At 45.3% G+C, this 12,557-nt stretch overlaps 1 protein-coding gene across 1 annotated transcript in view; it reads right to left on the reverse strand.

Moving 5' to 3' along the window:
• The window catches only part of UCK2 (uridine-cytidine kinase 2), an 80,439-nt gene extending 68,424 nt beyond the window's left edge, over positions 1–12,015 (reverse strand). Inside the window, exon 1 of the mRNA XM_021089486.1 lies at positions 11,560–12,015. Within this exon, the coding sequence (XP_020945145.1) occupies positions 11,560–11,658 (99 nt within the window). The 5' untranslated portion in view covers positions 11,659–12,015. The remainder of the gene's footprint in view (positions 1–11,559) is intronic.

Below are 12,557 nucleotides of genomic sequence, written 5' to 3' on the forward strand. Positions count from 1 at the left end.
TCCTAAATCATTGGCCATACAGGGGTGATGTGAAATACTAGTGCTGAGACTAAGAAGTAACCTAATGTGTGGTTAACAAATCCTTTTACAAGTCTAGAGGTGTCTAGTTTTCCGCTTTCAACAAAATTAAAAGGTTGAATGGCAATCCAGCTGATTCATAAAGATACATCAGGGCCTGACATAAAATTTAAAAGATAAAAACTAGAGTTCCCATTGTGGCTCAGTGATAACAAACTGGACTAGAATCCACGAGGATACGGGTTCCATCCCTGGCCCTGCTCAGTGGATTAAGGATCCGGCATTGCCATGAGCTGCAGTGTAGGTTGCAGACTCGGCTTGGATCCTACATTGCTGTAGCTACGGTGTAGGCCAGCAGCTGCAGGTCCCATTCAGCCACTAACCTGGGAAATTCCACGTACCACAGGTGAGGCCCTAAAAAGACAAAAAGGAAAAAAGATAAAAACTGAGTAACCTTGACATACCAAAATTTCTCCCTTCCCATCTACGTATATCAACAAGGTTTCTCAAAGTTTACATCTATACAAGTGAAAAATCTTATTCTAGCATTAAAGAGTAATTATCCACCAATACATGAAATAATTGGGTGGGGGAGCCTCATCTGTCTCATCACGTTGCTTTCCGACAAAATTCTACCTTTTGTGTTTAATTACTTATCAAAATGCATATACTTGTTCAGATTAACTTATGCTAATAACTGTACTGATGCAATCCAAAGAAAGGAACACTGAAGAGATTTATGAGAACAGGAAAGAAAAGTCATTCCAATGTACATACACATCTTTGCGGCAGAAGGATGACAGGATATCAGTAAAAGTTTCTCAAGCATCAAAATAAATTAACATTTTGTGGAGGAAGTGGCACTGACATATGATGTCAAGGAGAAAAAAATGGAAAATGAACATTTCTGATTCAAATAAGAGCTTACTCATGTATTTTTCAAATGGATGATAATAGGTCAAAATATTGTGGTACTCAGAGCCCGCTAGATACATTTAAAAGAATGAAACAATTATTACTTTAAAATGTCAACATGTACAATATATCAGAAATTCTATGCTTTGCTACTCTTTACTCACAGAATGAAAACAATTGATGTCAAAACCACGTAAGAGGGATAAAGAATTCTCCGAGATTCTTTTTTTTGGTCTTTTGTCCCTTTTTTTTTAGGGCCGCACCTTCAGCATATAGAGGTTCCCAGGCTAGGGGTCTAATCAGAGCTGTAGCTACTCACCTACGCCAGAGCCACAGCAATGCCAGATCCAAGCCGCATCTTCGACCTACACCATGGCTCACAGTAACGCTGGATCCTTAACCCACTGAGCAAGGCCAGGGATCAAAGCCACAACCTTATGGTTCCTAGTCAGATTCGTTTCCGCTGCGCCATGATGGGAACTCCCGAAATTCTCTTCCTAGCTTTTTTTTTTTTTTTTTTTTTTTTTTTTGCCATTTCTTGGGCCGCTTCCGCGGCATATAGAGGTTCCCAGGCTAGGGGTCCAATCGGAGCTGTAGCTGCCAGCCTACGCCAGAGCCACAGCAACGCAGGATCCGAGCCGAGTCTGCAATCTACACCACAGCTCACGGCAACGCCGGATCATTAACCCACTGAGCAAGGGCAGGGATCGAACCCTCAACCTCATGGTTCCTAGTCGGATTCGTTAACCACTGCACCACGACAGGAACTCCCCGAAATTCTCTTAATAGAAATGGATGTACATGCGTTGATAGACCACAGTCCAAAATCACAGGTCAGTACTCTGAGCATCACTCTACTACACGCCTCTCTGTACAGCCTGAGAGAGACTACCTGTGTGCAAGGGCAGAGGCAGAGGTCTCCCTCCTCTAAACAGGAGGAGGGGATCCCAGAGACTCCTGCAGAGCCTTGAACTTCCTACAGGACAGGCAAACAAACAGAGGATGTTTGCTGAGATATGACAAAACTGTTCTTCAGCCAAGGGGAGGGGAGGTAGGGAACAGCCAGACTATTAGACTGGAAAGAATACTTACAGACTGATTAAAGCAATAAAGGAATGTAACTCAATTTCAACGACACTCAAAATTATTATGCTTCCATAATGTATGCACCAGGCAAAATTCTTTTTTTTTTTTTTTTTTTTTTTTGGTCGTCTTTTTAGGGCCACACCTGAGGCATACAGAGGTTCCCAGGCTAGGAGTTGAATTGGAGCTGTAGCCACCGGCCTACACCACAGGCACAGCAATGCCAGATCTGAGCCGACACTGCGACCTACACCACAGCTCAGGGAAACACCAGATAGATCCCCAACCCAATGAGCGAGGCCAGGGACCAAACCTACAACCTCATGCATACTAGTCAGATTCACTTCCACTGGGCCACAATTGGAACTCTCCAGGCAAAATTCTTACAGAAACTCATCAGTAACGTGCCACAAGTCATACAAGAGGTAAGTGATAGAATCTTCTGTCCCTGTTATTGTAAAAACATTGCTCTACCAAAATGAAGTGTGGGACCACAGGGGATGGGAAGAAAGGCATTGCTAGACACCAGAGGATGCTCCAGGTTACTATGTAGGGCACTCAAGTTTAATAAGTAGGGTACTCAAGGTTAAGAGGTAGGGTACTCAAGGTTACTATAGGAAGTGTGAAAAGTTCAGAAATACTCCTGACACTTTCCCTGCATTTTCCCTTTTTTTTTTTTTTTTTTTTTTTTTTTCTGGCTGCGCGTGCAGCATATGGAAGTTCCCAGGCCAGGGATCAAATCCCAGCCGAAGTTGCAACCTAAGCCACAGTTGCAGCAACACCAGACCCTTAACCCACAGCAGGAACTCCTTCCTACACTTTCACAGGAAGTAACCATGTGAAAAGAACTTATTTTTAAAAGAACCCCATGCTATTAAAAAAGATCGTTTTTAATAGCCAGGTTGACGGTGCAAATTGGTCTTTTTTAGAATTATCACCATCTTACCATCATTCAAAACTCTCAAAGCATATATAATTCATTATAAAACCAATGCCCCCATATCTAATCAAATGACTGCTTATAATATTATTTTTTTAATTTTTCTTAATGGGCACACCCACAGTACATGTAAGTTTCCAGGCAAGGAATCGAACCTACACCTCTGCAGTGACCTGAGCCACAGCAGTTGGATTCTTAACTCACTGAGCCACAGGGGAAACTCCTAAAAGTCCAATGTTTTATATGATTATACTTTTCAGGTTAAATAGTCTATTGATGGTACCTTCATGATTGTAAATACTTGGCTTTTTGAGTAAACTCTCCTTTTAGATTTTAACTCTTTCATGCATGTGAACTGAATGCTGATGAGTTTTTTGTCCACAACTGACTTTTTACACCTTTTAGTTTATCTTTTAGAAAAGTATGTCTTTTCCCTTTTATATTCATGTAAATTTTGTAGTTATTTGTTCATTTGGAAACACTTCACATTAAAGGTTTTGAGTTGTTTTATGTAGGGTCGAAAGAAAATTAATACACATATTAAAATCAGATTATCAAATTAAATGTTAAATATTTTGGAAATGTTTCCATCATTAGGCATCTTAGTTGCCAAAAACTATGCACCTATAAAACACAAAGAGAAACTTGTAAAAACTTGTAAATAATTCCAAATGAGGTTTTTAGTGGGTTTTGAATCCACTAGTTAAAAAACATTACATGAAGCGCCTTAGTTTGCAAAAACAACTGATGTACAAAAAAGATGATGAAAAAAAAATTTTTGGCTTTTTTTTGGCTTTTTAGGGCCACACCTGAGGCATATGGAGGTTCCCAGGCTAGGGGCTGAATCGGAGCTATAGCCACCAGCCTACACCACAGCCACAGCAATGCCAGATCAGAGCCACGTCTGTGACCTACACCACAGGTCGTGGCAATGCCAGATCCTTAACCCACTGAGCGAGGCCAGGGATTGAACCCACAAACTCATGGCTCCTGGTCGGATTCGTTTCTACTGTGCCACGACAGGAACTCCTTGATGAAAATTTTATAGCTGATTTTTAACAAAAGCTACTGCATAATTGGGGGATGGGACCATCATGATTTAGTAAATACTACAAATGATGAGACTCTAACACTTGGATCATTTTAGGAAACAACTTTTTCAAATATGATCATTAAATCAATATTCATGAGACTTAGAACCAAACTTTCACCCTTGTAGTTATCACTAAGAGTAATATCACCAAGATCATCCAAGATCCATGAATCACCACATTTGAAATAAGATTGTTAAAAATAAAAAATTCAGTAAGAACCTAAACGTTTTTTGGGGGTTTTTTTGTTTTGTTTTGTTTTGTTTTGTTTTGTTTTTGCTTTTTAGGGCCACACCTGTGGCATACCGAAGTTCCCAGGCTAGGGGTCGAATCAGAGCTGCAACTGCCGGCCTACACCACAGCCACAGCAATGCCAGATCCGAGCCGAGTCTGTGACCTACACCACAGCTCATGGCAACGCCAGATCCTTAACCCATTGAGCGAGGCCAGGGATCAAACCTGCAACCTCATGGATACTAGTCAGATTCATTTCAGCTGTACCACAACAGGAACTTCAAGAACCTAAAGGTTTTATATACCATTAAAGAAACCACAATTTTTAAGTATTTCATTTTTTTATCCTTTCATAATTCCTATTTTTGTTTTTAATTATATATTGATTATATTTATACAGATATACAGATACATGGTACAGTATAACAAGATAATCAATGCTTTAATGATAAATTGGTTTAATGATTTTAAAAAGTTTAAAGGACAAGAAGGCATATAAACATATACACACATGAAATATACCCTCAAATCTTAGAGATCTTAAGCAGCTCCAGCATCACCGTCTCAAATCTCACTAGGAACAAAGGTCATGTCTTCAGCTGTGAAATTTCCAAATATAATCCATCTCCATCACAGAACCTCATGAGAGCAAGACTCAACAAAGAAATAATATCAGGAGTTCCCTCTGTGGCACAGTAGGTTACGAATCCAACTGCAGTGGCTCTGGCCACTGCAGAGAAACAGGTTCCACCCCCCGCCCCACATAATGCATTAAGGGATCCAGCATTGCTGCAGATGTGGCTCAGATTCAATCCCTGGCCACGACTTTCATATCCCACAGGTATGGCCATTTTACAAAGAAAAAAAAAAAAAAAAAGGAGTTCCTATTGTGGCTCAGTGGGTTAAGAACCTGACAGAGCCATCTATGAGGATGCAGTTTCAATCCCTGGCCTCACTCAGTGGGTTAAGGATCCAGCCTTGCTGTAGCTGCAGCATAGGTTGCAGACATGGCTTGGATCTGAGATGCATTGCTGTGGCATAGGCCTGCAGTTGCAATTCCAATTCAACCCCTAGCCTGGGAACTTCCATATGCTGCAGGTGTGGCCCTAACATAAAATAAAATAAAAAATAAAAAGAAGAGAGGGAGAGAGGGAAGGTGGATAGGAGGAAGGAAGGGAGAAAATCAAGGAAAAGACCACCTATGGAATGGGAGAAAATATCTGCAAAGGATGTGACTGACCAGGGATTAATTTCCAAAATATACAAACAGGAGTTCTGGTCGTGGCTCAGTGGTTAACAAATCTGACTAGGAACCATGAGGCTGCTGGTTCAATCCCTGCCCTCGCTCAGTGGGTTAAGGATCTGGCGTTGCCATGAGCTGTGGTGTAGGTCACAGACGTGGCTTGGATCCCAAGTTGCTGTGGCTGTGGTGTAGGCTGGCAGCAAAATCTCCGATTTGACCCCTAGCCTGAGAACCTCCATATGCTGCGGGTGTGGCCATAGAAAAGACAAAAAAAAAAAAAAATATATATATATATATATATATGTATGTATACACACACACAGCTCAAATGGCTCAATATTTAAAAACAAACACACACACACACACAAAAAAGCCAACTCATATTAAACTCACACTGGTCAGAATGGGCAACATTAAAGTCTACACATAATATGTGCTGGGGTGGAGGTGGAGAAGGAAAAGAGAACCCTTCTACACTGTAGGTAGGAAAGAAGGAAGGGAGGGAGGGAAGCAGGGAGGAGGGAATAACATCAAGCAGAAGACCTGAGTAAATGCTCCAGGTGACCTCAGACACAAGAGTGGGCACTAGAAACTACACTTCAAAGGCTTTTTTTTTTCTTTTTAGTGCCACACCTAGGCATATGGAAGTTCCCTAGCTAGGGGTTAAATTGGAGCTGCAGATGCCAGCCTATGCCACAGCCACAGCAATGCAGGATCCCTAACATCAAACCCGCATCCTCATGGATACTAGTTGGGTTTTTAATCACTGAGCCACAACAGGAACTCCAAAGACTTTCCAACAAGAAATAAAGGAGGTGGCAATTGAGGAAAGGCTCAGGAAAGGAATGACTGGAGGCTTGCAACACCTGCTGTCGGGCATCATTCCAGCAAGCACCGTGCTAGGCACTGGTGCAGTGAACAAGAGGGGAATTTCAGGCAGAGCAAACAGCTAGTGAGAAGAGCTCTGGGCAGTGGCTGGGGGTGTGGCTGGCATAGAGAGCAAAGGCGAGGGTGGCAGGAGCTCAGCAGGGCTGGATGGAGCCAGACTGCAGCTCAGGGACAATGCAGACAATGTCAGCTCTGAGAAAAACAGCAGAAGGACCAAAGCAGTCCCGTGGTTCTAGGAGCACCTGATGGAAGGATGATGGGGAATGAGTGATCTGGCCAGATGGGGGTGGCTGCTGAGGTTCCAGGAACAGGGCAATGGGAGCTGAGGAGCTGCAGGTCCAGGGAGCATTCCAGAGCGCTCCCAAAAGCAGATGCTGACTCATGGTCAAGCTGAGGTGACAGCCCCCACCTCCAAGGAGATTGCAATTTCCTCTCTTGGTCTGTGTTATTCATATACTGTCAGACCGACCTCCTTCAAAATACCTCTGAGGATTGGTCACTACTGATGAAGAAGTTCAAAACAGGCAGATTTAGAAAAAGAAAAACCTGGATTCCAATCCAAGTTCTATCATTTATCAGCTACACGACATCTGGCAAGGCAAAAACTCTCCTAACATCATCCATTGTTATCCATCCAGGGGGAAGACACCTGCCCAACTTCAAACGGAAAAGATAATCAGAAGCTTTAATGATAAGTTGGCCTGATGGCAGAGGCCGTTTAAGCAGCTTGTAATTCTAAAATACTTTGGAGACTCTCTCTCATATTTCCTTATATCCTGACTTCCTCTCAACCCCCAGCACTTACCACACTATTCTGCACAATGACATTCAACAAATATTCCTTTACATACTAAATAAATGCTAGGCTCTGAATAAGCAATTCCAACATATTAGGATGGGAAGTGGGGGCAAGCAGCCCTTTTTACTATCAGGTCATGGCAACACAAAGAGCACAGTTAAATATGCTTTCAACTGTGGCTTCAAAGCCCAATTCAAATAGTCTTATGAATTAAAAGAATAAAAGGGTAATTATAAATTACGGTCTGCCTAACTCAGTTCACCAATGCCATATCAGCCATATCAAACACCAAAATGGGCATTAAGGGAGAAACAAGTGACACAATCTTATAGAACTTTTATTACAGCGGAGGAAGCAGTCAACGAATAACCCCAGCATGAGGCAATATGAGGTAAAACTCTGGAAGCACGAGAGAGAGAAAAAAATAATTCTGATTAAAGAAATGGATAACAAAGTTCCCTGGGGGGGAAGTATTAACAGAACTGAAGCCTTAAAAGGTGTAAAGGGGAGTTCCTGCCGTGGCTCAGTGGTTAACGAATCCTTCTAGGAACCATGAAGTTTTGGGTTCCATTCCTGGCCTTGCTCAGTGGGTTAAGGATCCAGCATTGCCATGAGCTGTGGTGTAGATTGCAGACGCAGCTGAGATTCCGTGTTGTGTAGGCTGGCGGCTGCAGCTCTGATTCGCCCCCTAGCCTGGTAACCTCCATGTGCCGCAGGAGCGGCCCAAGAAATGGCAAAAAGAAAAAAAAAAAAAAAAAAAAAAAAAAAAAGGAAAGGCCATTCCAAAGAAAAGACCAGGAGCAAAAGCATAAGTGAAAGCAGTTCTACAAATGTGTCTTCATACATTTGGGTGTTGCGGGTTGGCGGGGGGAGGCCAAAGCTGGGAAAATAAACAAGTCTGGGACCACACTTGGGGCCGGGGTATGTGCACTGTGCTGAAATATCTGACCTGTAGTCTTGGCAATGGAGAGACATCCAGTTTCCCAAAACAAGAGTGACACTGAGCTAAACTAAGGAAGACCACTCTCAGAGGGCAGCGCAGATCAAGGAGCTATTTTCATTGGCCAAGGAACAAGTCACAAGGACCGTAACAGCCAAAATACAGAGAGGGAATGGCACCTAAAGTCATGGATATATATGCAGGTAGAGAAGTTTAAACTGTTTCTTTTTCCCTTCCAGGGTTACTTCTTGCTTCCTCTAGACCTGTCCTAGGAGGAAATTGGAGAATCTGGTTTTTGTTTGTGTTTTTTGTTTGCCTTTTTAGAGCCTCGCCCGCAGCATATGGAGATTCCCAGCTATGTGTCGAATGGGAGCTACAGCTGCTGGCCTGCACCACAGCCACAGCAATGCCAGACCCGAGCCACATCTTCAACCTACACCACAGATCATGACAACACCGGATCCTTAACCCACTGAGCAAGGCCAGAGATCAAACCCTTGTCCTCATGGATATTAGTCGGGTTACTTACCACTGAGCCACTATGGGAATTCCCTGAAGATGAGTTTTTAACAATGACTTGTCATGTCAGCTTAGCAGAAGCTTACTCATAGAGTTTTATTTCATCTTCCTTTTAAAACAAAATTTAAAAACGTGATATGTGGACCAGCAGTCGTTATTTTTGCCTTCTACCACCAAAATAATTTAGTCTAAGATAAAATACTTGCAACTCAGGGCAGCCATCACATTGAGACAAATCAGAGCTCTCAAGAGCTGAACAGGGAGTTGTTTTTTCTTATAAAGGAAGGGAGGAAGCAATCAAGGTCTATACCGAGTGGCCACTGGGTACAAAGCAATCTGCATTTCCATTTCCTTTCAGTCAAGTACCTCTGAAATCATTGTGAAGCCATTTTCAAGTAGCCCCTTTCCAGGTTTAATGTGTAAACTTATGTTCTCCAGGCATGCCTTAGTCAATTCATCTTAAGAGCAGCAGAGCAGCACTGGTCTAGCCCTGGCTCCACCGCTAATAAATATATGATTTGAATTCATTATTTTTCCCATCTATGACTGAAGAGATTAGTGTTGAACTCCAGGGCCTCTGAGTTTCCTTCTAGCTCTAAAGTTGTCATTATGGTTGATGCCTTAGGCCCTTGCCTTCTCCCAAATTCCTTTAACAAGCACAGAGTAAATACCCAGGGGATAGAGTATCAACCTTGCTTCCAGACCCTCCTGTACTACAATGTTTAGGCTTGAAGCTTCCAAAGGAGGTCCAGTGTATTGATGCTGACCATCCTTAGAGAAAAAAAAAAAACAAAAACCTTCAAATTCCTTGGAGGAAAGGCTCTAAGGACTGGAATAGGGAATCAAGACATAATTGGAGCAAACTGACTACAGTATAGAATTTCAGAAGATCAATGCTCCTTTGGACTTTTTTTAGCAACCAAAAAAAAATTATAAAATAACCTTAAACAATGACAAAGTATTTGTAAATGCCCAAAATATATAACATGCTCTCAAAATACGACAACAGACCCTTTCTTGGGAGTCTCTTCCTCCTTGATGAGAAGTAGGGAAAGCAGAGTTAGTAGCAGGGCCCTTCATGGCTCACTACTAGCTCCTACCTGACACCCTACTGAAACAACACTTAAATTTCTACTTATTATCAACTGAGAACAGGTGATGATCGAGGCGCACAAGAAAAAGGGGGTTATTTCATCTTTCAGGATCTCAGCTTCCACCTCTGTAATGACTACATTATTTAGATGATTGCCAAGGTCATTTTGTTTCTAAAAGCTACACTCATCTGCCAATTTCAGTCTCCTTCACCCTAGGAAGGCTGGATCTCAGGATAATACTTGGGCCCAACTACCTGTCAGGCATCTTGCTAGAAGCACTGGGAATATAGTCATCAACAACAAAAAGGGTCCCATACAATAGGAATATGCGGGGGGGGGGGGGCCCTCGGTGAATTCCAGTCGAACAGGTACACTTCCTTAAAAAGCTGGCATCCTGGTTTGGTTTTGCCTTACTAGTAATAGGACCAGCAAAGAACATGTTTTTAAAAATTAAAAATTAAAAAATGCACTCAATCAGGGGTTTCGTAAACTTCTGGGATCTAAAGCTGGCCGATTCCCAGCCCTGGGAGCTACGGACAAGATTAACTAATCAATAAAGAAGTTCCACAGCGCCAGCTGCCGTGTCTGGGCCCCACGCGCCAAAGTAATCCAGACCTGGAGGGAAAAATGTAAAACGAAAATGGGGGAGGGGCCACGGAAGAGTCGGATCCGGAGCGAAATACCTCGTGGCTGGCTTCTCATGGCGCCAACGAGCCTTCCTGCTCTGCTCTCCCCGGCCCTAGGAGGCATCATCCCGCCTCCCCAAACCCAGTGCGCAGCGCCCATCTCTCGCAGGCTCCCCTTGAGCCTGTGCACCAAATGAACTGGGAGATTGTTAAACAGTAGAGGAAACAAGTAGCCACATCTTAAAGGCAGGGGAGCAAAGAAAGAAACATCTGGGAGGACTCCACCCTTCACCTGCAGAAAAAGCCGGGGGTAATTTAAAAGCGTTTCCCTAGTCTCTTCTTTGCCTAGCTGAAAAAACAAAGAAAGCAGGCTTCTCGACAAGTCAGACACCCAGAGGACGACCTCTTCCGTGGATCCAAGACGCGTACGCCCCACATATCGAAGAGCACGTAGCCAGCACAACTTTCTCATTCAAGCCGACAGCGTTTCCTCTCATAACCAAAAAAAAAAAAAAAAATAGAGAGAAAGAGAGAGAAGCCCCGACTATTATCATTTCATTGATGTCACCTCGCCTATTTGTCTTTCAGGATTGTGTCTGGAAACCCCTGCAATCCCCAGCCCCGTGTCCAGCCCAAGTGGGGCTCCCCTTCCCTGGGACGCCGCCTCGCGGGCTCCCGCAGCCCTCCCGGTCGGGCTACCCGGCTCGCTCCGCCCTTGGCACCGGGGCGACACATCAAAGTCAGGCCAAGGGAAGATGTGTGTCTCGGGGTTCTTAGAGAACCCTGCTTTTAAGGGTCTCCCATGTCGTACTCGCAAAACAATAAGATCTGCTTTCTCCGCCCCTCCCCCATTAGGACCCTGGCCACGAGTTACCACCGCAGGGTAAAAGAACAAGAGGTTGCGCGCCAGCCCCGTGCTCGGTGGCAAGGGTACCCCTGGAACCTCAGATGGCCCGAGTCCCCACCCGCCCGTCCCCCGACGCGGCGCCCGGAATCCGCGCGGTTAAGACCCAGCGCTGGAGTGCCGCCAGGAGCGGAGGCGCGCGGGCCACGCGGTGGCTGCAGCAACTGACACGGCCCGCGGCCGCCGGCCACATGCGCCGCCGCCGCCGGGCCCAGGCCTGGGACGGGGAGGGGGAAGGGAAGAGAGCACCGGGGCCTCGCCATACCTTGCCGCTGGCCGTGCCTCCGCTGACGCCGATCAGGAAGGGTTCGCCGCCGTTGGGCTGCTGGTGGTTCTGCAGGGTCTGCTCGCTGTCCCCGGCCATGGCTCGCGCCGCCCCTCCTCCCGCTGCCTGTGCGAACGGACGCACGCTCCCCGCCCGCGCCCGCGCAGGGCTCCCTCCGCTTCCCGCAGCAGCCGCTGGGCGCTGCCCAGGTCTAGGCTGCCGCTGCTCCTTGCACGCTGGTCGGAGCCGGCTGCTGAGGTTTGGGTCTGGCTTTCCCGAAGGAGTCGAGAGTCTTCCTCTGCCCGCAGCGGCCGGCTGGGTTTACATCCCAGGCAGAGGTCAGCGTGATGCTGCTGCTCCAATCCGGGCGGGCAGCGCACTGCTATTCGCCGAGCAAAGGCGGCGAGGCGTCTGGCCCCAGCCTCCGCCCCTCCCGGGCCCCGCCGCAGCCCGAGGTCTCTGGGAAAGGTGTGAGCCCGACCCTCCTCCCCACCCTCCGGGTTAACCCTTTCCCCGACGACGACCTGCGGTAGATTAAGGGAAAAGAAAGGAACCTGCGTTTTGAGTATGCTACCACCACCTACTTCAAAAGGGATGCGAAGCTAAGAGGGCAGATGAAATAATGGAGGGAATGCCCCAGGTTTGAGAAGCAAAATTAGAGCAAGCTTGGGCGATTAAGATGAAAGAAAGTGTTAACGTCATTTACTCTTTATCCAGGCTAGAAACTTGTGTTCCGAAAATGAGTTTTTACCCCTCCAAAACAGTATGTCAGCCGTTGGCTTTAAATATTTCCTCTCTTGAAAACCCCCAAACACCATCCCCCTTAACCGGCGATTCTCTGGAGTCCTTCTTCCTAGGGAAGGGTAATTTGAAGGGCTCATCTGAGGGGCACCCTTGCCTCCTGCCATCAACGCCTTTTCTAAACATAGTTTGAAATCCCAAACACTGAAGTTCCTCTGTAGGTAGAGCTTGTGGAATCATTAAAATAATACTTAATG

This window comes from Sus scrofa, chromosome 4, assembly GCF_000003025.6.
Source record: "Sus scrofa isolate TJ Tabasco breed Duroc chromosome 4, Sscrofa11.1, whole genome shotgun sequence".
Classification (NCBI taxonomy): Eukaryota; Metazoa; Chordata; class Mammalia; order Artiodactyla; family Suidae; genus Sus; species Sus scrofa.